The sequence below is a fragment of the Petromyzon marinus genome, chromosome 13 (assembly GCF_048934315.1).
Source record: "Petromyzon marinus isolate PM22_M1 ecotype Great Lakes invasive population chromosome 13, UKy_Petmar_22M1.pri1.0, whole genome shotgun sequence".
In the NCBI taxonomy this organism is placed as follows: Eukaryota; Metazoa; Chordata; class Hyperoartia; order Petromyzontiformes; family Petromyzontidae; genus Petromyzon; species Petromyzon marinus.
In genome coordinates, this window is record NC_133679.1 from 2,479,728 (window position 1) to 2,503,306 (window position 23,579).

Genomic DNA, 23,579 nt, shown 5'->3' on the forward strand with positions numbered 1-23,579 from the left:
CTTCACTTGTTGAAAACGCACGCCAACATTTCCACGCCGCTCTCAACTGAAAATGCAGGTTCCCGAAACAAATGAGCACACGCACACAAAATAAAGATCCCCCTGTAATAGCCTGAACAGATTGTTGGGGCAAGTGCAGTTAGTGAGCACCTATGAAGGCCGGAATGGTAAAGAAGGGGGTGGGTGGTCAGCACCACGCCTGACCGCCTTTGTCTCCCCAGTGGCGATGTTTACACACCGCACTGGGTACTCATTTGAGGCTGAGTCGACCTAGGGGAGGCCCAGGACCGGTTCAGGTAATCGTCACTGGTGTTGGTCGTGAGCGGGAATCGTAACACAGCGCGCTAACCACTACACCACCGCTCGCCACACCACACGCGCGATATGCTCGGGTTAAAGTCCCTCCTAAGGCTTGCCACGCTTTCAGGCTCGGCTTTAACATGCTGACATGTGCATTGTTGAACTTCCTTCGCACCGTACGTATCCAACCGTGAAAATCAGAAGCTGCGGATGGACTTGCACACGAAAAAAGTTACAAATGAGTTTTAACACACTTCTAATGCAGCTTCTTAAACCATTACTGCAACCCCTTTGGTTCTGCATCGTAATTTAAAAAATAATACGTAGATTTCATCAAAAGAAAGCAAAGTAGTTGTACTTAAGTTCCCGTGCTTAATGTGTTTTCGATGATTTCGCTTCTAACTAAAATCCGGCCACGTCTCGCACCCCCACTGCTCCAATTGGAGGTCACCCGATCTCATCAGATCCCGCAAGCTCAGCAGGAGCGGTGAGCCTGCAAAGTGGCTTGGGAGGCCACTGTTGCCGAACACGTTGTAGGCCTGCTGCAGGGCTACGTGGCGGGCAGCAGAGGGGGGAAGACGTGTTCCCAACACACCGTTGTGCAGTACTTGTCAGTCGGAGTTGGTGGCTTATCTTTTTTTTAGCGTCATTCGTCATCATAAGCATTACACTGTCATCGTCATCCGTGTCGGCAAGTGAGGCGGCAACAAACCATCGCTTCACATTCATCAACTGCAGAGCAGACGCTTGCGGCCACCGTCATCGAATCATAATCGTCGTCCACGTCCATTAAACGCCATTAGGTGTGCCTCGTGTGAATGCCTGACGTGTTACAAAATCATTTCTGGCCGAACACGAATGTTCTGCCCTGTGCTAAAACTCTTATCCACAGATAATCTGGAATAATAGGGTAAGTTCAGCGATCAGGTCACGTTAAAAGTGAAGGGAAGCACGACATGTAACGGCTCTTTGTTAATTCACTGCTGGATAAGTCCTTCCCCCGTGCTGTGGCTTGTTTGACCATACTTCTCCATGTTGGTTAACAGCAGGTTGAAGGTGCGAACTGAACACGCATGGTCACCCACCCACGACACCTGTAAGGCACGCAGCAACTCTGCTCACAGTGAGATCTGACAATATCGGGCACATCTCAAAAAATCTGGTCTCTAGTTTGACTTTTTTACAAAGCAAGTCAAGACCCATATGGACTAAAATAAAATATTGGTACCTATTACCACTACCGTACGTCCATGGGAAAAGTACAGAACGGTGTCCTGTCCATCTTGCCTGGGGCTTTTATCTCCAGACATCAGGGATAATATAGGGGATTGGGAGCCACCACCTTCAACTCATCCTTTTCCTCGGCCACCGCAAAGTTAAAGCGAAGGCGGCCTTTGTGGTTTTTTAACAGGACACTTACTTACTTTTGCCCACTCCCAAGCGCTTTGTTTTATGTTTAAAAGTGTACTTGATGGGAGCAAATGCTCAATCACGAATGTAGCCAGGTCGGCGAATTCAGTGAAGTGAGGTCGCCAGGGTTGAGGATTGTACCATTATCTGCAGTACCGTGCATGCGTATCGGACCATCCCATCTGGTGAGGGTTCCATATGGTTTACACTTATTTGGTTATGCTGTTTTTTTTGTCCTTTTTCAATCCACTGTTGAATGAAGGCCTCCCCACACTATCAGTTGACCATACTTCACAACTTTTTAGCTCAGGGTTGTTCAGATTTCATTCGCCACCAATGTCAGCCGTGGCTGGGAAGTGGACAGATCACCAGTTTCAATTGCAGTGCGCCAACCACTCTGCCACCACTCCACCCGACACTTGCACAACACCGTATGCATGACGTTGTTTGAAGAACATTCATTTGGGCACGACTGCTGCAATGGTGCAAGAAAAACACAACACGCTGCTATTTCGCTGGGGACAAAACACTCGCCAAATATGTTATTATTTTTTATTTAACTGTTCTTAACACAAGCCTTAAAAGTAATTCAGTTTGATTCCAAGTACATCAATCCAAACAGCATTAGAAGTATGCAGCATTGAGACCTTTAGATAAAAAAAATACATTATTAAAAATTGACAAAACAAGGACATGCGTATTCCTTAATTGCATAAGACGATAAAGTTCTTGAAAATAATTAAGGTTTTCAAACATCTAATTTCAGAGTTTTTTCTATCCAGTTTTCCTATAATTTAACCAAGCACAAACTACAAGTCTTGTTTAGTTGTTTTAAGAACACATGAAATAAGGACAAGACTATAGATCTTCAAATGTGCTGCGAAATAAAAAAAAACCAAAAGATCTAACATATGTACAAAACACTGGAGTTGCTTGCATGCGCACTGTTGGGACACTACTCATCATACAACACTTGCTGCTGTAGCTCTATCAAGATGCAAACACTTTTTTTTAAGATACAGGGAACCTGTTGCAGTTATCAGAATTAATGTTTATTTAGATTCATAGTTATGAGCAATACTTCACATAGTCTAGAAAAAAACATTTTGAAACCAAAATTTTAGGCAGGAAAAACACACCGTTACTTAAGTATGAAGACTCGCTCAGCTCGCATGTGCAATGCTTCATAGTTTTTGTTATTTAATAACTTAACATTCTTGCATAAATAAAGTTATTTCTATAATGCAATAAATAGCAAATAGTTTGAATTCAGATCTTTTCAACTTTGCCATGTGTTTATTTATTGTATCTGGTTGGACTGAATGCACTGCCATGGATAGACAAGAGCAACTTAAATATGAACATCATACTTACGGACTAGAGGAGCATCAACCAACATTAGCATCTGAGGTAGAGGTCTCATTCTACTGACGTCCTACAGCTTACATACATGGTTCATTTTAAAGACTACAAAAACAAAGGGAAGATTCAGACAGCTATTTTTACTGACATACCTCTATTTTAACAACAAAAAAATGGTTTAGCCCGGTGGTGTGGCAGTGGTGTGACAGTCCCACACTGACGCAGTTATTAAAATGCTGTTGAAGTTTGACCCTGGATGGATTTTGCCATTTGCTACTTGAATGCACCAGAATTTACCACTCTTCTTCTCTGCACATCTACCAAATGATAACCAAAGCTCTGTTCTGCTGGTACCTTTCAGAGCACATTAAAGTCTTTAAACAAATAAAACCGCCTCCAACAGGTTTATCAATTGAAAAGAAAACAAATTTAGATGGGAAAACATTAATGGTAAACATTTACATTTGGTACACTTTAATTCAGAGAATATTTAATTCATAAATGTTTTCAGCTACACAATTTACCATAAGGGCCTAATCAATGGAAATCAGAAAACCCACAACATTTTAAAATCTTATGTAAAACCTTGTGGAAAAGTGGGAAATAATATAGCCTACTTTCTTAGCTCAATGTTATAAATATATTGTAAAGGCTTGTCGTTTATAAATTATATCGTTTATAATGCAATAAGTGTGCAAACATTAGATGGTATTACTGCAGTACCAAACCTAATATATCTGACAGTCACATCTGCAATTTTACTTTTTGTTGTAATTTCAAACTCACATTTTACAATATCATTATGTATTGCTTTCCTAAGAGTTTAATACGTGGAAGTTTAACAACCATTACATTAAAAAAAATGCAATTTGGCTTTACCATTTCATATTGGGCCAGAAAAAAAAGAGCAGCTAGTTTCTGGCACCCATTCCGATTGGATTAACCGAGGCTGCATCATTTCAACTGGCAGATGGTACACCCCAGACAGGGGGATGCGCTGATGAGCATGCCCTAAACTCTCACCGCCTCCAGAAAACGTGCACCGCTGCTGACGTGTACCAAAGCACGCGCAATGCAGGTTTAAGTGAAGTCAAACCAATATTTTAAAATGTACACTTGAAGCTATGAATCAATGCTGGTGAAATGTTAGTACAAATTAAGGCTGTGTGGATATGACGCCTCAGTAGCAGCTAACCGTATTGGCTGCCTTGCGGTTTTTCACATGAGGTATGGTGGACTCTGGCAGTGCCATCACGTTGAGCGGGGCGAGGCCTCCCCCGGCCTGTACCTGCGCCTGCGCCTGACACTTGAGCGGAGCCACCTGTCTCATATCCTGACTCGCCACGGTAACCAGAGGGATGCCACTGCCCGCTACGCTTTTTGCTCCACCACAACCACCTTCTCCTGCCCGACTCTCTTCCCCTGCATCGCTTCCCAGAGGTGCCTGGACCACGACCACCTCCGGTTTTGTGGCCTCGCTGCGGAGAATGGGCCCCTGTCCTTCTGAGATGGTTACCTTTATATCCTTGGTCATTTTAACCAATTCTGTCTCCTTTTGTAAACTTAAACTGTGGACCACTGACTGCCGAATCTCGTGTGTATCTTCAAGTGGGGGTTCACAGAGATCTTCTGTGTCAGGTTGGCGGCACATTAACTTTTCAAGGCAGCTTGAGCACTCGTTAACTAGCATTCGTTCCTCAATTAAAGGAACGGAATCTGCATCGGAAAAGCTGGTCAGGAAGGGCACGTATTCAACATCAGCCACATTTTCCAACAGGTCATCTGTAATTGAGCACTTTTGAGATATTGGAGTCTTGCATATCTTTTCTAAGCAGCTGCAGAAGTTATTTCCTTCAGGTTCTGTACTTACTCTTATAGGTTCATCAGATATGTTCATTAGGCCTTCAAAAAAAGGTACATGCCTAGTCTCTTCAACTAGCTGCTCCTTGGATGAGATTTCCTGGAAACTGTCAACTTTATCATCCCAAGGCAAAAATTTTTGATGATATTCTAATTTTGTGTCTGAAGTTTTTTTCATGGTGTCTAAAAACAATGGACATTCTTCTAATGCCTCCATAAATTTATCATATTTCTTAGGCTCATCCTCAACACCTGAAACAGCAAATTTGATTGCATCCAGGCCAGGTTTCACAGAAGCCTCTTTTTTTGGGCCTTTTTTCAAACAAGACTTTTTTGGGCATCTTTTTTCTTTCCGACATACAATTACATCCAAACACTGAGAATATTCCAGACTCTCCCCATTTCTCGTTTCCTGAACAGCTTCCGAATCAACAAGTAAAAGCTTGGTAAAACACTTGTGCTTAGATTCTACCTCCACATCCATCTTTTCTTCCACCTTGATGACGACCGAAGTTTCCTGCTCAGGGGTTTTGCCAGTTAACTTTTCCAAACACGAAGGAAATGCCTTAACCTCCTCCTTTTTCCCATCTCTAACTGGTTCAGATTCAACATTTGAGAAGTTGTCTAGGAAACGAACTGTGTTCAAGTGTCTACACTCAGCTGCCACCTCTGCCTGCTGCGCATTAAGGGACAAGCCAGAATCTGGGCAAGAATCTAAGCTGAAAGGATGTCGATCAAACTCACCTGGCTCCAGCTTCACGGATGGATTCTGACCTTCCTTCCAAAGAGAATTTGCTCCGGAGACACTGGTGGCATCGCCCGACGGTAAAGCGCTGTCGTAGGAATTTTCTGCGAGATTATCAAACTGCCTGCTGCTTAGGCGGATAGTGTCGGCAAAGAAAGCGTCGAGATCGAAACTCTTTTTAGACTTAGCCTCGTCCTTACCCTCCTGGGCTAGCTGCGCTTTGACCGCCCCGTTGCGCTCGCACTTGTTGGGCTTGCTGCTCTTGCTGCCGCCCACCCCCGCTCGCTTCTTCTCCCGCGGAGGCCGCACGCGGATCTGCTCTTTCCAATTGGACAGGTCCAAGATGAGCTTGGGCTCGTAGTAGTGGTGCACCTCCTTCTCCCTGAGCACCACGCTCCCGGGGTGGTACGGCGAGCCCGCCTTGTAGCCGCACGAGTGGCTGCACTCTGACTCGCAGAACTTGTTCTCGTGGTGGTGGTGGTGATGGTGGTGCTCGTCGTGCATCTCCTCGCTGGTGGACCACAGCTGGTCGAGCGACGATGACGATGAGTAGGATAGGACGTTCGCAGCCGCGCAGGAGGAGCCTCGCCCGTCCTTGAACTTGCCGTGCTCGCCCTCGGAAAACTTGCGCGGGTCCAGCTGGACACCGTCCTCCTCCGAGGAGCTGGAGGCCATTGCTCGAGGGTCCTTCTGGGCGACGTCCAGCTCCCCGTGGCTGTACCAATCCGTGTCGGTACTGTCTGGGTATCTGTAACAACAGAGCGGGGGGGCAAAAAATAACTCGTTTAAATGCTTAGGAAAGTGTATTTTATCACTTGCTGGTAATCGTATTACCGTGGGATTAAATTGGTGTTTTGATACAATCGCAAGACCAAAGTCATGACTGCTGAGAACATGAATGTTAAACCCTACTTTGGGTTTGAGAAACGTACCGGCTCCACTGTGCCTGCTGGCTGTGGCTTTCGTCTGTCAGCAGCGCATCGTCGATCTCGTCTTCGATGTGGAAGGGCTGGCGTGCCACCGGCTCGTCTTGTGGGAAGGCGTAGAGGCTCATGTAGGGGTGGGCCAGGGCCTGCTCAGCGGTCAGGCGGTCCATCGGATTGAAGGTGAGGATTTGCTGAAGGAAATCCAAAGCTAAGCATGAAACAACAAAGACAAGGGAGTTAAATATATGCTTTCCACCAGCACAATGCCAAATGATGTATTCCATAGCAAAGCAGAATCATTAACGTTACTATCTTATCCACATTGCTTTCATCAGCAAAGGAATAAATTAAACAATTAAAATGTTACAAAAAGAGTTATGATATTAATGGTAGCTTTCATGATGTCTTACTGTAAATGGAGAAACCTACCAATTCAAAAACTATTTCCTGTACAGCATGGTGGTTAAACTGCAATGCGCCCATATTTTCCTGAAGTGTAACATGCCATTTTCCCCGAATAATTTCTTCCGCTTTGTAAGGTGGCTTGAGGTCAGTGCTGTGCTTGGTCTGTTACTGCCAGGTGTAAAATCGTGAATGCCTCCCAACCTTGAAATGCGTGACACTTTGTGAAATTGGTTTCACACTTATCGGTCGGTATATACCAGTCTAATGACAATAGAGCGTGAGTGCGGTGCGAATGCACTAGTGGCCACGGGAGGAAATGACAGGGGTATGAGTTGTGAGTGCGAAGGGACTGGTGGCTACGAGAATGTTCGAGAAGGGAGCGTGGTCAGGTGACGAAACAGGACGGTAGAGTCTGCCGGTGGAGCGAGCGTCTAGTCAGCGAGAAGGATCGAGAAGGGAAGGGTGGTCTCGTTTTGGTATATAAGGGAGATGCGCGGGAGACTCTGGGCTGTTGCAGTGGAGTCTCCACCTGATATCAAGTGAAAGTGTTTTCAATCCAGTGCCATCAAGAGAAGTGTGTTAATTCGTCATTACACCAGTAAAGAGCTCGCAATATGCCTCAAATCTAGGCAGTCTAAATATATTTTTTTACTACCAATTCTATCTGTTTAAATAACACTTCCACTTCATACCATTTATGACAATTGAAACACCTCCATGTGATTTATGTGACGCTATGTAGTACTGTGTCATGACAACCAATTTAGTCGTATTCTACATAAATGCAGTGGTTGTTAATTGGCAGTGTACTTTCAAAAATTATTCCATTACTTCTCTAATCCCAGCGAATAATTAATTGGAAGTCGTGTACCCTATTGCTTTTCTAAGAAACCACAAGACTATAACGTGGGCAGCAAAAGCAACATTGTTAAAAGTTATAGAATGCCGGTACACCTTTAAAAGTTTTTTGATGTGTGACTGCATCTCTGAATAAGGGGTTGCAGCATCTGCAACGATTGTTTCATTTACAATTCTCATGACCTTTATTATGAAATGCAACCGATTTGACAAGACAAGCTGATTTTACACTGTAAACTGTATCACTTACAACTAAACAAAGCATTGGTGCTGCACCTTGGACTGTGGATAAACAACCTTAAACGTGATATCAATATTTGATCAAATATGTAAACAGCCTTATGGTACATAAACAAACTAGACTAAATGTTGCCAGGTGTGTTCAAGGTTCTTTTATGACAATGACTACCATTAAGGGGGTCGTAAAGTCAATGACCTGCACAAGTTATTTTTGTTCATAGCACATCTGAAGTGCCAGCACTCGGGTTCACCAATGGTTCAAGGCTTCCATTTGCCCAAAATAACATTTTATACTCACGACGCGACAAAATGTACCATTCCACAAGTGATTATATAACTGTGGAAACATGTAAAAGTCACTGCCACCGAGGTCTGTTGAGTGTGGGAGGATCAACCATTACAAATATGGTATCATGAAATACAGCCAAGGCAACTTGCAACCTTGAACATTGCCTGGGAGAAGGTAACCTTTTGATTGAATTACAAAATGTTGTGATTACAAATGTAGGATACTTTGCAGTGGTGGTTGCTTCATGTTCCAAATAATATGTATGACTATTGAGGGAGCTGAGTGGTAGCGCAGTAGCTACCACACTGCGTTATGAACCCGGAGACCCCAATTCAATTTCCGGCCAGAGCTAACATGAGCTGCGAATGATATCTTAACTGGTACTAATGAGAATTACACAATCCACGCTACAAATTGTCCAAGCACACTCCAATGAAATATGCATGAGGTATGCATAAGACAGTTTCAGAATCTCTACGGATGAGCGCACTGCTACAGATCAGCAGAGGCCCTCTTGATCTGGGTGGCCTCCTAAGGACTGACACTCACCCTCCTTGCTGACATTGGGCAGTAGCAAGGCAAGCGGCTTGGGGGGTTCACGGCGCTCCTTGTCCACAAACACCGGGATGACGTTGAGCAGCTCCTGGTGATCCTCATCGCGCATTACGGGAATCGTCTGTAATATCAGCTGCATCTGCTCCAGCTCGTGCGCTCCTGAGAACAGGTGACCAACAATTTCAAAGGGGTATAAAGTTTCATGTCAGAAGCACACCCCACTGAAATATTTGGATTGGATCCAATTTTGCTGCAATTGAAAGCAGCCTTTGAGATGCAGAGGTTGTCAGGGTGAGTGCCTTGAAGCACACACAATTACCACATATCTTAACTTATTCGTAATAGTTTAATATCCAGGGTATATCAATAAAATGTTAACACTTACATGGGCCTATCGTTTTTAATGGCAAAAGAACGGATAATACAATGTAACATGATAACAAATGTAATGTTAATAGCTTCAAAAGTCAAAGAGTCTGCACTTATTCGCCATCGTTGTCAAAGCACGCCTGGAATCTTCTCCAGATGGTCTCCAGAGCCCGGAGGCAGCAGCACATTTCTTGTGGTATTGTTGGAAATTCTCAGAAGTGTTAAAACATTTTTGAAGCACCCTGTAAATACATTTAAAATCTTACTCCATATCATGAGTCACTCAAGGCTCAATTTGAACCCTGATATATATTTTTTTTAAACACTTACCGGCAAAGAGGGTCTTTCCTGAGAGCATCTCAGCAAATATACATCCGGCGGCCCACATGTCGATGGCCTTAGTGTAGTTGTTAGGGGACAGGAGGAGGCGTGGTGAGCGATACCACTTGGTCACCAACCCCTCAGAAAGGTAGCCCTGGGACAAACACAGAAAAACATCTAAATTAAGCACTGCTTGAAAATGTAATAGTGATTTTTTTTTATCTAAATACGATCTTATCCATATGCACACTTACAACAAACCCAGCGTGCATAACTTTGAAAGACAAATTGGTCTCGGTTAAGCAAGCAATTATAAGATTTAAATGAAAGTGGATCCATTTCAGTTCATCCTTTCCTAGAAAATTCCTCAATTAAATTTGGAAATAAATAATCAGTTTCAATGTGGTTTAAAAATAACGTGAAAACGGATTGTTGCTTCATAGCAATGGTCCAAGTAAATAAAAAACATAACATTCGAGGCACTTGATACCCACACAAAATCCTTCCTGTACCACTTGGTGCCTTGGGGACAAACGTGAAACTTATACCATGACGGACACACACACTATCTGTAGCGCATCTCAACAATACAAAAAAGTACCAGGCAACTTTAATCCCAGCACACACCTACAAAAAAAACAAGCTGTAACCTGCACGCTATCACATGTCCAGCTTTTCTATCAACGGAAACCTCGGAACGGAAACTGTATCAGCATGGAAAGAGCACGTAAGCATAAGGTGAGAAAGGTAATTGTGAAAGGCTATACCAATGGCTTTATGCATCAAATGTAAAGCACCGTTTGCAGAGAGACATCTGACCATCTGTGTTTTTTTTTTCCAGTGAGAATTTAGGCTAATTTGAACTCTAATTTCTCTGTTTGCACTCCGTGTCCATTTTCTAGAATTTTTGAAAACGGCATACATTTTCTTGTTTTGATGGCCTGCCAGGTTGGATTATGCGAGTAGCTCTGAAATACTCACATGATCTGGACAAAATGCCATCAATCAGTGGGTGCCAATGTAATGGCTTGATCATGCAGCACGAATTGTAAGCCAAGGTCATTGTTAGTGGGTGTGTGCAAGTGTGCCGCACGGTAGTGCAGGGATTGGCAGATTGTGGCGAGCATGGTGACCTTAAATTTGATTTAAGGTCGTGGATAACTGAACATGTCTTGTCTTGGGCCTCACCACAGGTCAGCTCAACTGTACACGAGTAAGCAAATATTGGCACTGGGTGTGGTACTCACCACACTAATGTCTCAAGACTTTCTGGCCTTAAATAATGCTTGATAAGAGCATTTGCCCCAACAGTCTGTATGGGTATTATGGGGCTATTTGTATGAGTGCATGAGTGTATGTGTTTTTGCTCATTTCTCTGTTCATAAGCTCGCTGAAAATTATATTCGTTAGCTCTGCTAACAAACCAAGCTATTCTGTGACTAATGTGCATGTCATCGATATGCGCATTAGAAGTTTCGTGTCCTTGTGCAGGTGATTTTATATGCCACTATAATCAGTACGCACATATTTCTAGTCCGTTTCACACGTATTCTTGCTTCACTGACAAACGTTTCAGCATCTTCAAAGATTAACTGAATGATTCATGTTGCGTGTGTGTGTGAATATTATAGCTCAGTGGTTAGCGCACCGTGATACGGATCTGGTTACCCAAGTTCTATTCCTGGCCACGGCCAATATCGGTAGTGAATATCTCAACCGATCCTGGCCTCCCTTAGGCCAGCTCAGCCTTAAACGAGTACTTGGTGTAGTGTGTATACATCAGCACTGGGGAAACAAAGATTGGCAGGAGCATAGTGCTGCTCAAACCACCCCCTTGTGTGCCACGCCAGCCTACATAGGTGCTTACTATAAACAGCACTTGCGCCAACAGTCAGTCAAGTACTATACGGGAGATTTTTGTCCGTTTATACACGTGCATATATGCATTCCAAGAAAACTTGCACATCTTTACCCTGTAGGCCGCCCAACGATAAAATGTGTGCAATCTGCTGCATTGTGGACAATAAATATCCCCTGGCGTGATTCAAAAGGAGCAGGCCGTTGCATGCCAGTCATGGCCCAAATTTACCAAATAAAATAAATGATCCACAAATTACCCGATTGGGATTAAATTATAGCAACATTGCTCCCTGTTTGTAAAACATAGCACCTTACTTCATGATAGGTTCTAAATTATTATTACCTTGTGCGAGTAGTGTGGATCGAGGATGCGCGCAAGCCCAAAGTCGCCGATCTTAAGGAGCAGCTCCTCGGTGTTAATGAACAGGTTGGCCGGCTTGAGGTCACGGTGCAGCACGTTGGCCGAGTGGATGTACTTGAGTCCGCGGAGCAGCTGGTACATAAAGAGGCGCGCGTGCTCCTCCGACAGGGCGCTGCCCTGCTCCAGCACACGGGCAAGGTCCGTCTCCAGGTAGTCTTGCACGATGTACACACACTCCAGCTCCGCCAGTGCCGATGTGCCAATGCCTGCACACAGTCGCACGCGCGCGCCAAGACAATGGGGGAACGCTTACAACGGAGTTGCGCCGTGCGTGCAGGTGGGCCAACTCTTAGCAAGTAAGAAGCAATAGCTTAGCTCCCTCCAAGATTTGGTTTGAGGAGACAGCACTAACACTCCACTGCTGGATGAGGGCCTCCCGACACCTGTGCAGATCATGAAGGTTATTTGACCATACCTAAGCATGCCGGTCAGTGCGGACTGGCGAAGGCAGGGAGCACAGACGTGTAAGCAGAGATGTAGAGTACAATGGATTTTTCTGCACTGCCCTCTGCTGGTCACAAGGTAGCCCTGCAAGTCCTCTATCAACCTATTCGTTTGTGGCGTTAGCTTATCCAAGCGCTATCAAAGGCTCAAGCATGCTTAGCTTCCAAGATCTGACGAGATTGGGCGCATTTTGGGTGATTTCATTAACATTTGACGCGATGCATCAGATGTTACATTTATAAAAAAAGTTATTTGGGATCCTTATTACACGTGTTAATCATGCCGTGTAGCATGCACCAAATACATTAAAACTTGAATGTATACTGAACCATGTATTTATTGGTGGAATTAAAGTCTGGACTAAAATACTGCAATTTAGACAGACCACCAATGCAGTTTACAAAGAACTAGTTGGTGATTTTAAAATAAAAATCGCACAGTATTGCCTTGTTTAAAAAGCAATTAAGCAAAATTACTTTCAATTTAACCACTGTAATTAAAAAATTTTATTAAAAATTTCCAACATCGTTGTATTCTCCACCCACCCCTCCCTCAGGAATTTCATTACAAATCAAGTCAAATATTGCATTGCCAAAGGTACCTGCCATGCATGTAAAATATTGCTCATACCACCTAAACTAGACCACATTAATATGGCCAAAATATTCAGTCCCACATTCCTAGCACACCAAAATCTGTTGGGACAATGTTATTCACTGATCGAGCGCAAGCATCGACAAGCTGATGCCCTTTATACACAACACATGAACACACAGGGAACCTTTAAGCAGTCTTAATACAGAGGATCCAGTAATGTAATTAGCCCTGCCCCACCGGTCACACACTACATCCACACTGGGGTCAACATTACAACGTTTTCAAGGACACGCACAATTGCAACATCCCACTTCACTGACCAGTCCGCTCAAGACAGCGTATCCTAGCCTTTTAAAACAAGATCAATGAAATTTCCGTTCACAAGTTATGATATTGAGAAAGCAGTGGGTGGCATACACTAAAGATACCGCCCTTGAAAAAGACAAATAGTCCACACCGTTATAATTAGGGAAAACATCGGTGTCACACCTGGGATTTTCGGGTTGGTACAACAGCCTGTACTAAATGTTCTGTAATCTGCACAGCATGCGCAATACATGCTTCGCAGGTCATCACAACTAGCCTCAAAAGAGGACAGATGTACATAAAACAATTGGTGATGCAAAGTAGCGCCAATATTTTACTAAAGTACAATGATACTTTATCTGGACTCATGCCTTTTGATAAGAGATTGCTTGTTAATGTGTATTTTTTAAGGTGCACATTCTCCGTCTGTGTCGCCACCACTTTCTAACGAGCTGATTTTATTTTTGCTGGGTGGGGTGGCCTTTAAAAAAACCTGCCCTATGCTAAGTCTCAGGACAGATAACACTGGGATAGAAAAAGTCTATGCCTCAGTCCGTCTCTAACTTGGAAATGTTCTAGCCAGACGATTTAAATTCAATCATGGGTTGTGCAAGTCACGCCACTGGCTGTTAAGCCACCAACAATAGTAACTCTGTCTTTGAGCAGAGCATTTCTAAAGTGTGAATAAAAGCGAAAAGTTCAACATTTTACAATCTTAAAATGCTACAATATTGTTCAAAATATAGGTTTTTGGGTTAGATCACAGAAATATAAAAGTATCGTTAAACCCACCAGTACCCGACAGCCAATTAGTAAGGTTCGTCACGTAAACAGAAAATGCCAATTCGTTACAAGTTCTGCACAACGGTGTGTTGAAGAGCAAATCCACAACATTTACAATCTGAGTAGGACGTTTCGCCAGCAATTACAACAAGCTTCATCAGGCGACAGCCAGACTTGTGGATACATCCTCCTGTTTAATTCCTTAAATAGAGGGGTAGATATAATGACGTCAATTGCAAGCTCTTCACATGTAAAGGTATTGGTCGCGAAAGCCTCCATGTTAAAATACAATATCGTTCACTCGTTTTAGCACCTTCGCCACAAAGGAAAACCTCTAAAAATATCATATGCATATCACATATACACATTATATCTTGAAAGTGCATTGGTCTGATTGTGTATTTTTACAAACATGCACTGCCCTTAAGGCCCATGAACATTTTTCAGAAGATGCTGAATGGAGACCGAGGCTAACAGCGAAAACGTGGATGGGCAAAACACATGTAGAATTCTGGATTGACATACAGCACATGCAGAAATGTCTAAATAAATCTTTAGGCTTCTTTCCTTATACATAACCACCGCTACATATGTATTGTTCGTGATTTTTCTGTGCTTTTTTCCATGCTTATGTCTATGCATGATTCATCCAATTATAAGTAGATTTTGAAACCGTTAAATATGCATTACCACCAGAAGTACTAAATGGTAATTTGTATAGGCAGATTAGTCATGGTTAACAGCTCTTGGATACCTTGCATATTTTGTAACGTGATTTATATACTAATGCTTACCAAGCATTGCCATTCAAGTTTGACACAAACACCTCTCCATGTCCTGCAAAGCTAGGAGTAAACCATCAAAAATTTTTACAGCCAGAATCATATGAACATGCCCTCTGGAAGTGTAATTTTCTCAAAATACTCAATTGACTTTCACTTGGCTGTACAGCGAGATGTCACCGCAGGAATTTCAAGGGTCCATTTACCATCTCAAGATGAGCTTTGGATGTCACCACCAGTTATTTTTAGTCAAAGGAATAGAAAAAAAAATATCCATAAGTGGGAAAAATAGCACAGATTTAAGGGGTACACATTGTGTGCTCACTGATAGTTCCTGCTGATTTTTACTTTTCAGATCATCTTTAAACAATGTACAATAGTAAACCAGCCTCTCCACCTATCTAAAATCTGTAGAAATATCATAACTACACTCCACCCCCAAAAAACAACCGGGCAGGTTCAGAGGCTGTGGTGACAAATTAATGTCTGTAAATTTTATGAGTCTGTCGTTAGTGAGGATTAAATTACTACCGTTATTGACATTTTGTATGGGAAATTTCCAAATAATTTGTTTTCAATTATTTTGCTTTCTTCCTTTAGTTAGCTAACATTAATTGTAGCCATTCATATAATTTACTTATCTGCACAGTATGTATTTTAAAAAAAGGTTGGACGACCTGATATGGACAGACTCTCGCATATTATAAGTGAAAAGCTCAGTTTGAAAACCTTAAGGTGAAAATAAAACATTCAATTGAATACTGATGATCAAAAATGACATTAAGAATTAACTCTTACCAGCCTGGCCAAGGGGAAGGCGCTGTCCAGCAGGGCCCAGCACCTCGAACACCCTGACAATGTTGTCATGGTCCAAGCGACGGATGATCTTGATTTCACGCAACGCGTGCTTGAGACTATGCGGTCCGCTTAACACCAGCTTCTTGATAGCCACACGCTTGTCGCAGTCACTGTCCACAGCCGAGAACACCAGCCCATTGCCGCCAAAGCCAAGTGGTTTCAGGTCCACATAGCGGGGACCCAACTCAAACCCGTGGAGATTCTGCAGACTATTGAACTTCTCCGCCATGATCTGGCAGGACCCTTCACCAGTCAACAAGCGTCGCGCGTAAAGCACAGCCAAGAAAGCCAATCGTGTCCAAAGGTTTTCCAAATTCGACGACAAAAGAAATATCCAATTCAATTTTTTCTCCAACTATCACAAAATATCCAGTAAGTGATAATTTTAAAAAAAATGTCTGCTTCCTATTATTATAAGATGGTCAAGTGACGTTGGAATACTTTGATTAATGACCCACCTTGCCGAAACAAGCTTCTCTCTATTTTAGCTTGTGTGCTTGAAAACTTAGAGCTGTTTCATAAAGTTAACCGCCTTCAACAAGACCATTGAAAATAAGCCTGAGGTACAGCTATTTAAAGAAATTGCGAAACTAATCATCTGAAGTGAGCTTTTCCTGCACTGCCTAGGTTGCAGCCCTGTTATTTTCACCAAGTAATGAAAGCATAAAAACGCAAAAGTACACTTTTAACAAAAATATGGCCAGTTTTCTCACACATCTGTTCCTGAGTGGGTCCTAAAACTGACTGAGAAATTAGAGCACATGCCCGTGAGTGGACAAATGGTGACGAAAGGATGGATGTGCAAGAATTCTACAGGTGTTTCAAGCTTGAGGATTTCAAATGTTATTTCTTCACAGGTGCACTACAAGTGATCCGGTGGCTCCAGCTCACCACATTCGCATTCAAAGCTATCATCCATGGTACATGTGTGGGTTCTGAAAAACAAAACAGGGGGGGGGTGTAGAAGTAAGACAAATCTTAGCCACAATAAAACAGCGCATCACATAGTTACGGACACTCAAGTCAGCTGCCTGCCATCTGTTAACCGCACGCGCAAGCCCATTTTCAGTTTAAATGCATCTCACTTTCATTTGGAATAAAACAACAAAGTTACTGCAGTATATATATAAAAAAATATATTTTAAAAGAAAAGTGGATCAACTAACACAACCTTGCCAAATCCCACTGCCCATGTTCGTTAAAATGCCAGAGAATTAACAATCTGCTTTGCCCTAATAGCGTTAAATACATAAGAAATGCCACTCACATGTAAATATATTAAAAGCCGAGCTGAACAACAACAAAAAGGACGAGTATGTACAAACAGTATGAAAGCTAAAATATACAGCACGTAGTTTTGGCTCAAGACTTCCCCATACAGCGAAGAAGTTTGCAAAAGGAAGTGACTCTACTGTCTCTGTAGATGTTGGGAGACGGTGGAGCCTCTGGCAAATACTTTCCCCACAGATTTGAATCCAATTATAAACCATACTTTCGTTCAATCACAGACCTTGGTGTTCATGATTCATAATTGTTTTTTGGGGTTAGTTCGTGTAAAACATTTTTGGTTATACAGCCTCCTCCACCCGACACAGCCAAATTAATAACAGTGACATGCAAATCAAAAGTTCCAAATGTATTACTGCTTCAGCACACAGGTGTGTTGCGTTAATCCTACAGCACTTAAATTGATACAATTATACGACATAACCATACAAAGACAATTATAAATCGTAATATTAGTTGTTTTTCAGATAATGAGATTTGAAGGGATACTGATAATTTGAGTTTTGTACAATTAATGGTTTAGGGGTACAGTTATCATTTAGGGTTGGTTAGGTCATTTTGGGGTTAAAGATAGTGTGTGTGTGTGGGGGGGGATTATGGATGAGATTGGGGGTGTGTATGTATCGGAGAGATTGCAATGGCCCACATTTGCGGGAGCAACTGTGTGCGTGTCTATGAGCGCTCTGCCCCCGCATTACGACTGCAGTGGCAGGAGTAAATAAATAGGTCTTGGTCTCTGAGAAAAGGTTTGGTGGCGGGGGGGTTTGTTCACGGCGCGGGCCCGACACCCGATCAGAGGGGACAGCTGGAGGCGGCAACGCGCGGCAGGTCAACGACACGGCCGCGACGCGCATGGCTGGCTAGCTCGCTCGCTAGCTCGCTAGCTCGCCCATTGCAATGGAACGCAGCGCAACAAACCCAAGGTCCCCCCCCCCCACCACCCGCTCACGTAGAAGATGCCCACGGATAAACCGACTACGAAGATTAACACTGCCAAGCGGGGTTTTACCCGCTTTACGGCTATAAATATCAGTTACATTTGCCTTTAACGTCATACGAGAGAATCATCAGGTTTCTTTTTTTAAACGTAACTCGCGTTATTTTCGGAATTCCCCTAACATAGTTTCGTTTAATACTTCGTCATGAGATATGCAACGAGGTCAAGCATATCATAACTAGGCTAATTGGCACGTCATAAAGTCAGCGATAATAATTGATAATCCCGTAGATTACTCCTATTAAACCGGTACATTCGTCTACCACCCTAAAACCGCATTTACTCAGCACAGATGAAGGATTCACAGTATACATGTTAACATACGATGTTGTTGCGCCAGCCCCCGCGTGAATCAGCAGCGTACATCAGTACAAAGGAACGTAGCTAATTAGGGTTAGGTGTTTCTTAAATTAACACTGATGTAATCGCTCCACTGACGTACACGGCAGACGCGCGCACACACGCACACAGGGGGCCCCCTCTCCACTCTCTCTGCGGCAGTCAACACCACGCGCACAAACCTCGTGCCGTGACGCCGACGAGTGAGACAATATTGGGTTTTAAAAAAAACAAACAATAATACAGTCAACAAAATAACGCGGACATTCCGATCGGCGTAACATTCACGTAACGTACATGACACCGCGTTATCCTCTCCAGCGGCGCGCAGGTCAAACCAAAGTGCCGCCGCCGCCCCCACCCGCCGCACGAACGCCCTGTACAGAATGTCGCAATGTCATTAGCGAGCGAGCGAGCCGGTTGTCTTACCAGCCAGAGACGGCGGCGCCCCTGCGCGCAAACGCTGTCGACGTGTTACAGGGAGTGAGGCCAACCACAAGCCGGCGGCCCACACACGCGCGGCAGCTGCGGCAGAGGCAGCCACGGGGACAAAACCCGCGAGGGCCCGCGCGCACTCGACTCGGACGGTCGCAGAGTGGCAGTACTGCGACGGCGGCGGCGCTCCCGATCTGAGCTCCACTACCACCTTCTCCCCCCCCTCTCCGCACCCTTCTAAAAAAATGTACCGCGGACGTAACCCAACAATACCACCAAGCGAGAACGTCCAGCAGCGCAGCCGGAACTTAAGTTCCCCCTCCTACACGGACACCGTTAATAAAAAAAACCCCCACCACCAACACCACCACCCCCAACTCGGCTCGGCTTCGTCACACGACGCGGCCGGTGAATTTTTTTGTTGCGAATCCGCTCCACGCCGGCTTCTTAACGCGCGAGACGCGTCACGCACAAACCCCGCCCACTCGAGACTCGCCACGCTCGCGCCGGGGGGTGGGGCCAATACCGCACTAGGACACGCCCACGAACGCGTTAAGCCCCGCCCTCACACCTCCCCTCCTCCCTTCGGCACCGCCCACATGGAAAATCTCCGCCCTCCTGCCGTCGCGTCGGCGCGCGCATGCGCAGTGCGGGCCGCGCGTTGTGTGTTGTCTGTCGTGACCAGAGTTCAATTCCTGCTCACGGTCTAATACCACCGACGCGAGCGACGAATATCTGAACCGGTCCTAAGCTTTCCTCCCCTTGGTCGACTCAGCCTCAAATGAGTAGCCGCTGCGAGAGTGTAAACATCGCCGCTGGGGGTGACTAAAGGCGGTCGAGCGTGATTGCTGGCCACCCACCCCCTTGTCGTCGTGCCGGCCTTCAAAAGCGCGACTCGCTAACAAGCACTTGTCCCAACAGTCTTTTGTTGTAAGGCCAACACGGTGGTGGCGGTGGTGACGGAGGAGAGTGGGCGAGAATCTTTGTCTCTTAATGGATGGCAGCGGCTCGGCTTCCCGCGCGCCCGGATTGGCTCGTGCCGCGTCACGTGCGAAGCTCGCGCAGCAACGCGGCCGCCAAGCGCGCGGCGCGCTCTCACGGCTTTCGCGATCCGCGGCACGGGGAGTGAGGGGACCTTGGCAATTACGGCGGGGGCGACGGAGGGATCCGGAGACTTTTGAGACGGCGACGCCGCGGTGAAAGCGTCTAAATTTCCCGTAGCGGTATAGTTGCCACGTCCCGAACCGTGAAGATCTCTCTCCCCTCGCGGAACACGTCACCCACGGGGCCGGGACACCCCGCCCGCCCGCCTCCCACCCGTCCCGCTCAAAACACCAGCGGCTGTCGGGACAATGATGAGACGGCCGCGGCCCCCCACCACCACCACCTCTTACATCGGCGATGAGGGGAAGCTCGCGCTGCGCGTAAATCGATCGTGGGGTTTTGAGGGACGGAGGAGGGCGCGGGGAAGGGGGTGCGCGCTGAACGCGGAGCTGCCGCGCCGGCTCTCCCCCCCACTCCTCCTTTGTTGTCTCGCCGCCTCGCGGCACCAAACGGCCGGTTTACTGTCGCCGCTTTTTAAATCGCGAGGGGGGGGGGGTGTGAAAAACCCGCCTACGGCAACGGCGCTGTCAACCCACATCGTGAGATGGGGCGTATAAGACGTTTATTACGGAGGGAAAGAGGCGAAGCGATGGGGTTTTGTACTCACGGTGAGACGCGGCCGCATTCGGTGAGATCGGTAACAGCGCGCGACGGCGTCGACCCCCTCCCTCCTCGTGACGTCACCGCCCACTCGCCCCGCCCCCACTGCTCCGCCTTGTGACGTTTCCGCCCACTCACACCACCACCCCTCACCACACTTCGCGTCGTGACGTCCCCGCCCACTCCCAACCGCCCCCCCCCACCACCACCTCGCGTGGTGACGTCACGTGCGGGGCAGGGCTACCCTCAGAACCTCGCGGGATGTGTGACGTCAAGAGTAAACGCGGCAAAGGGGGAAAAAAAAGGGGCGATGACGTAACCCCGGAGGAAGGAGATGCTGACGTCATTCCACGATATGGGCGTCGCTTCAAATAACGCGAATTGTGGTTAATAGTCGACGTCATGCACTCGCTGACCCCGCCCCCCTTCAACTGAGTGGTTGGTCGAGCGGGTCCAGAAGGGACTTCTGTGGCCAATTGCGTAACATTCCTAAGCGAATAATAACCCCCGCAGAAGATTCCTATCACAAGCAGATTCATTCATGTAGATTTTTTTTCCCCTCTTTGACTTATTCTATTTCGCGTGGGAAACCTTTGGGAATTTTTTTCTGGCCCGGCCCCCAAAGCTTAAGCCGACCATAAGCTTCCCTATGTAGAATTCCACGTTAGGAGGAGGCCCAAGCAACTGCAGGCCACTGCCCTTCGTTATTAATTCAAGGCAGAGCCGGGTTAAGGTTGTGGGGGGGCGCCCACAGTTATTTTTTAATTAATTTCCTCACCTTTATTGCTTTACCCATTATAAAAGTCAGTGACTTTCTGTGCAAATATGAGCATTTTTGTGGTGGGTATTTCCTGTTTACTGCCCTCAGCCAGTGGAGGAAATGTCACATTCTTATAGCAGGGGTAAGTCAATCCACAGGACTTGACAAAGTGGTACAAAGCTTATCGACCTCGGTGGGAGCGATGATGGGCTGATGCAATTCCCAACAACAACAGCCACCTAGCCGGATAAACGTTGATAAATACTGTACATCCTGTTTTACCACCACCCATTATTCCATGCCAATAACCCTGTAGTTATTTACCTTGGTTATTTTAGTTCTAGTGTTTAAATGTGATATACCAAGAGCTAAATCAATTATAAAATGAACAAAAAAGTGTTTAATGTCACCACAACTGGTGGAAATACACCAAATCAGTGCTGCAGGATTGAGATCCAAACATTATACAGCAATTATACACCAATTTTGCTGTATCAAGTGGCACTTGATACAGCAAAATTGCTGTGACGGTTTCCACCTGAGGACGGAAGCTTGTGTTGCCTCCGAAACGTCGTGATTTAATTTAGTTTTCATTTATTTTACCTACGTGACTTTACCGTAATTACTGGCGAAACGTCGTACTCAGATTGTAAATGTTGTGGCTTGACTCTTCCAACACACCGGTGTGCTGCACTAATGACGAACTGACGTGTTCTGTTTACGTGACAACCCTTACTAGTTGGCTGTGTCGGGTGGTGGCGGGTTTAACGACACATTTACGTGATCTAACCCAAAAAAACTATTATGGATAATATTGGTCGCGAAAGCCTACGTGTTAAACATTATAAAGCAGTTCATAAACTAAACTCAAAACTGTTTTCTTTTACCAGGCAAGGCCCACTAAGCTATACAGCTCTTTTTCAGAAGCGACCTGGTCGACAAATGATCGCTCAACGAAGTGGCTTATCATGTGGAAACGTATAGTGGCGAAATACTCTAAACACGTGTTTTAAAATTTTTTGGACGTGCGCTCAAAATCCGAGGCCATGCATTAATCAATCTGGGTAGTGGGTTGGGCGCATGCAGCACCACATGTCTCTTTGGCGCACCGAAGTTCACTTTTCCTTCGTGACTTCAGGTGCCACGGTGGCGAGATGTTAACTACCTCGCCTGGTATACAGGAGGGCGTGGAGTTCGATCCCAACCCTGACGCCTGCTGTATATTTGGAATTTGCGTGGCCGCGTGGATTTTTCTCCGGATCTTCCGGTTTTTGCCTTCACATTTAGAATCAACATGCACTTGTAGTATTTAGCTGCTGTAGATTTCCACGTGATAAGCCACTTCGTTGAGCTATAATTTGCGACAGCCAGGTCGCTTCTGAAAAAGATCTACAATAGCTCAGCGGGCCTTACCTGGTAAAATAAAAAACACAGTTTTTTGGTTATCGCTGTTATGGTGGCCCCCACACAACATCCGCGGTGAGCAAGAGCCACGCCTGTCTCCGTGCAGAGTTTTTGGCCAGTTATGTCTAGGGGGAGGTTTTATTTTTTCCAGCTGGAATTCTGTCAAGTCATTCTGTCTCGGTGTTTTTTTTTTAGAACAGTAGTTATTTCAGATGGCATGAGCTGTGGTCTGCCCATAATCATACGAGCTGGGTTTCTGTTTTGCAATAACGCTTTCCTACTAACATTGCAAGCACCTCGTAAAGATGATCCAATATGAACACAGTTTTTGTATGAAGTTAAAATAGTGTCCCAGCCATTGCTCTTGGGATTTTTATTTTCTTTGTTTTGGGTAGCCTGTCTGGCTTATCCCGAATTGCAGCTTATTTTGGTTTTACCGTCTTATGATTTTACCAGACATTCTATATATTTCCAGTTAGATAAATTGTTTACTTTATTTAAGTATTGAGAATGGATATCCTGATATTGTATTATATTTAGTATGAATGACGATTCAACTCCGGGAATATTGCATAATTTATCTTCGTTAGCAATGAGAATGAAGTGTTGAAACATCGCATTGCTGTAATCGTGTGGTCCAAACTAGCTATTGACTTGTTCAAATTGTTTGCCCGGCTAGCTTGATAATAATCTGTGTTTAATTCATTTGCGTTTCTGTCCGTGAAAGGACGAGCTATCTTATTTTCAGACATTCCATTGCGAATGGACCACAGCAAAATGGCCGATCGCCATGTCTCTGGGGCAGCTGTGTCCAGCAATTTATTTGCTTATGTGTCAACTCGTGACAGACGCCCAATACGTAAATAAGACGTACGACCGCGGAGGGTAAATGAGGTTAACAAATTTGCGTCCTCAAACACATCTTCACGACACGCAAAGAACGACACGAGGGAGCACTTGCG

At 45.1% G+C, this 23,579-nt stretch overlaps 1 protein-coding gene across 2 annotated transcripts; it reads right to left on the reverse strand.

Moving 5' to 3' along the window:
- Positions 1-2,248: 2,248 nt before the first annotated feature.
- LOC116942207 (uncharacterized) lies at positions 2,249-20,571 on the reverse strand. Of its 2 annotated transcripts, none has more exons than XM_032953893.2 (7): positions 20,461-20,571; positions 15,632-16,626; positions 11,844-12,127; positions 9,650-9,794; positions 8,945-9,109; positions 6,610-6,811; positions 2,249-6,425 (listed from the first exon to the last, which is right to left on the reverse strand). In XM_032953893.2, exons 2-7 carry the CDS (start codon positions 15,918-15,920, stop codon positions 4,253-4,255), a joined length of 3,258 nt encoding a protein of 1,085 aa, XP_032809784.1. In that variant the 5' UTR covers positions 15,921-16,626; positions 20,461-20,571; the 3' UTR covers positions 2,249-4,252. The 2 variants fall into 2 exon arrangements, with proteins under 2 accessions (XP_032809784.1, XP_032809785.1); XM_032953894.2 differs by lacking the exon at positions 20,461-20,571 and adding an exon at positions 18,744-19,225.
- Between the last annotated feature and the right edge of the window lie 3,008 nt (positions 20,572-23,579).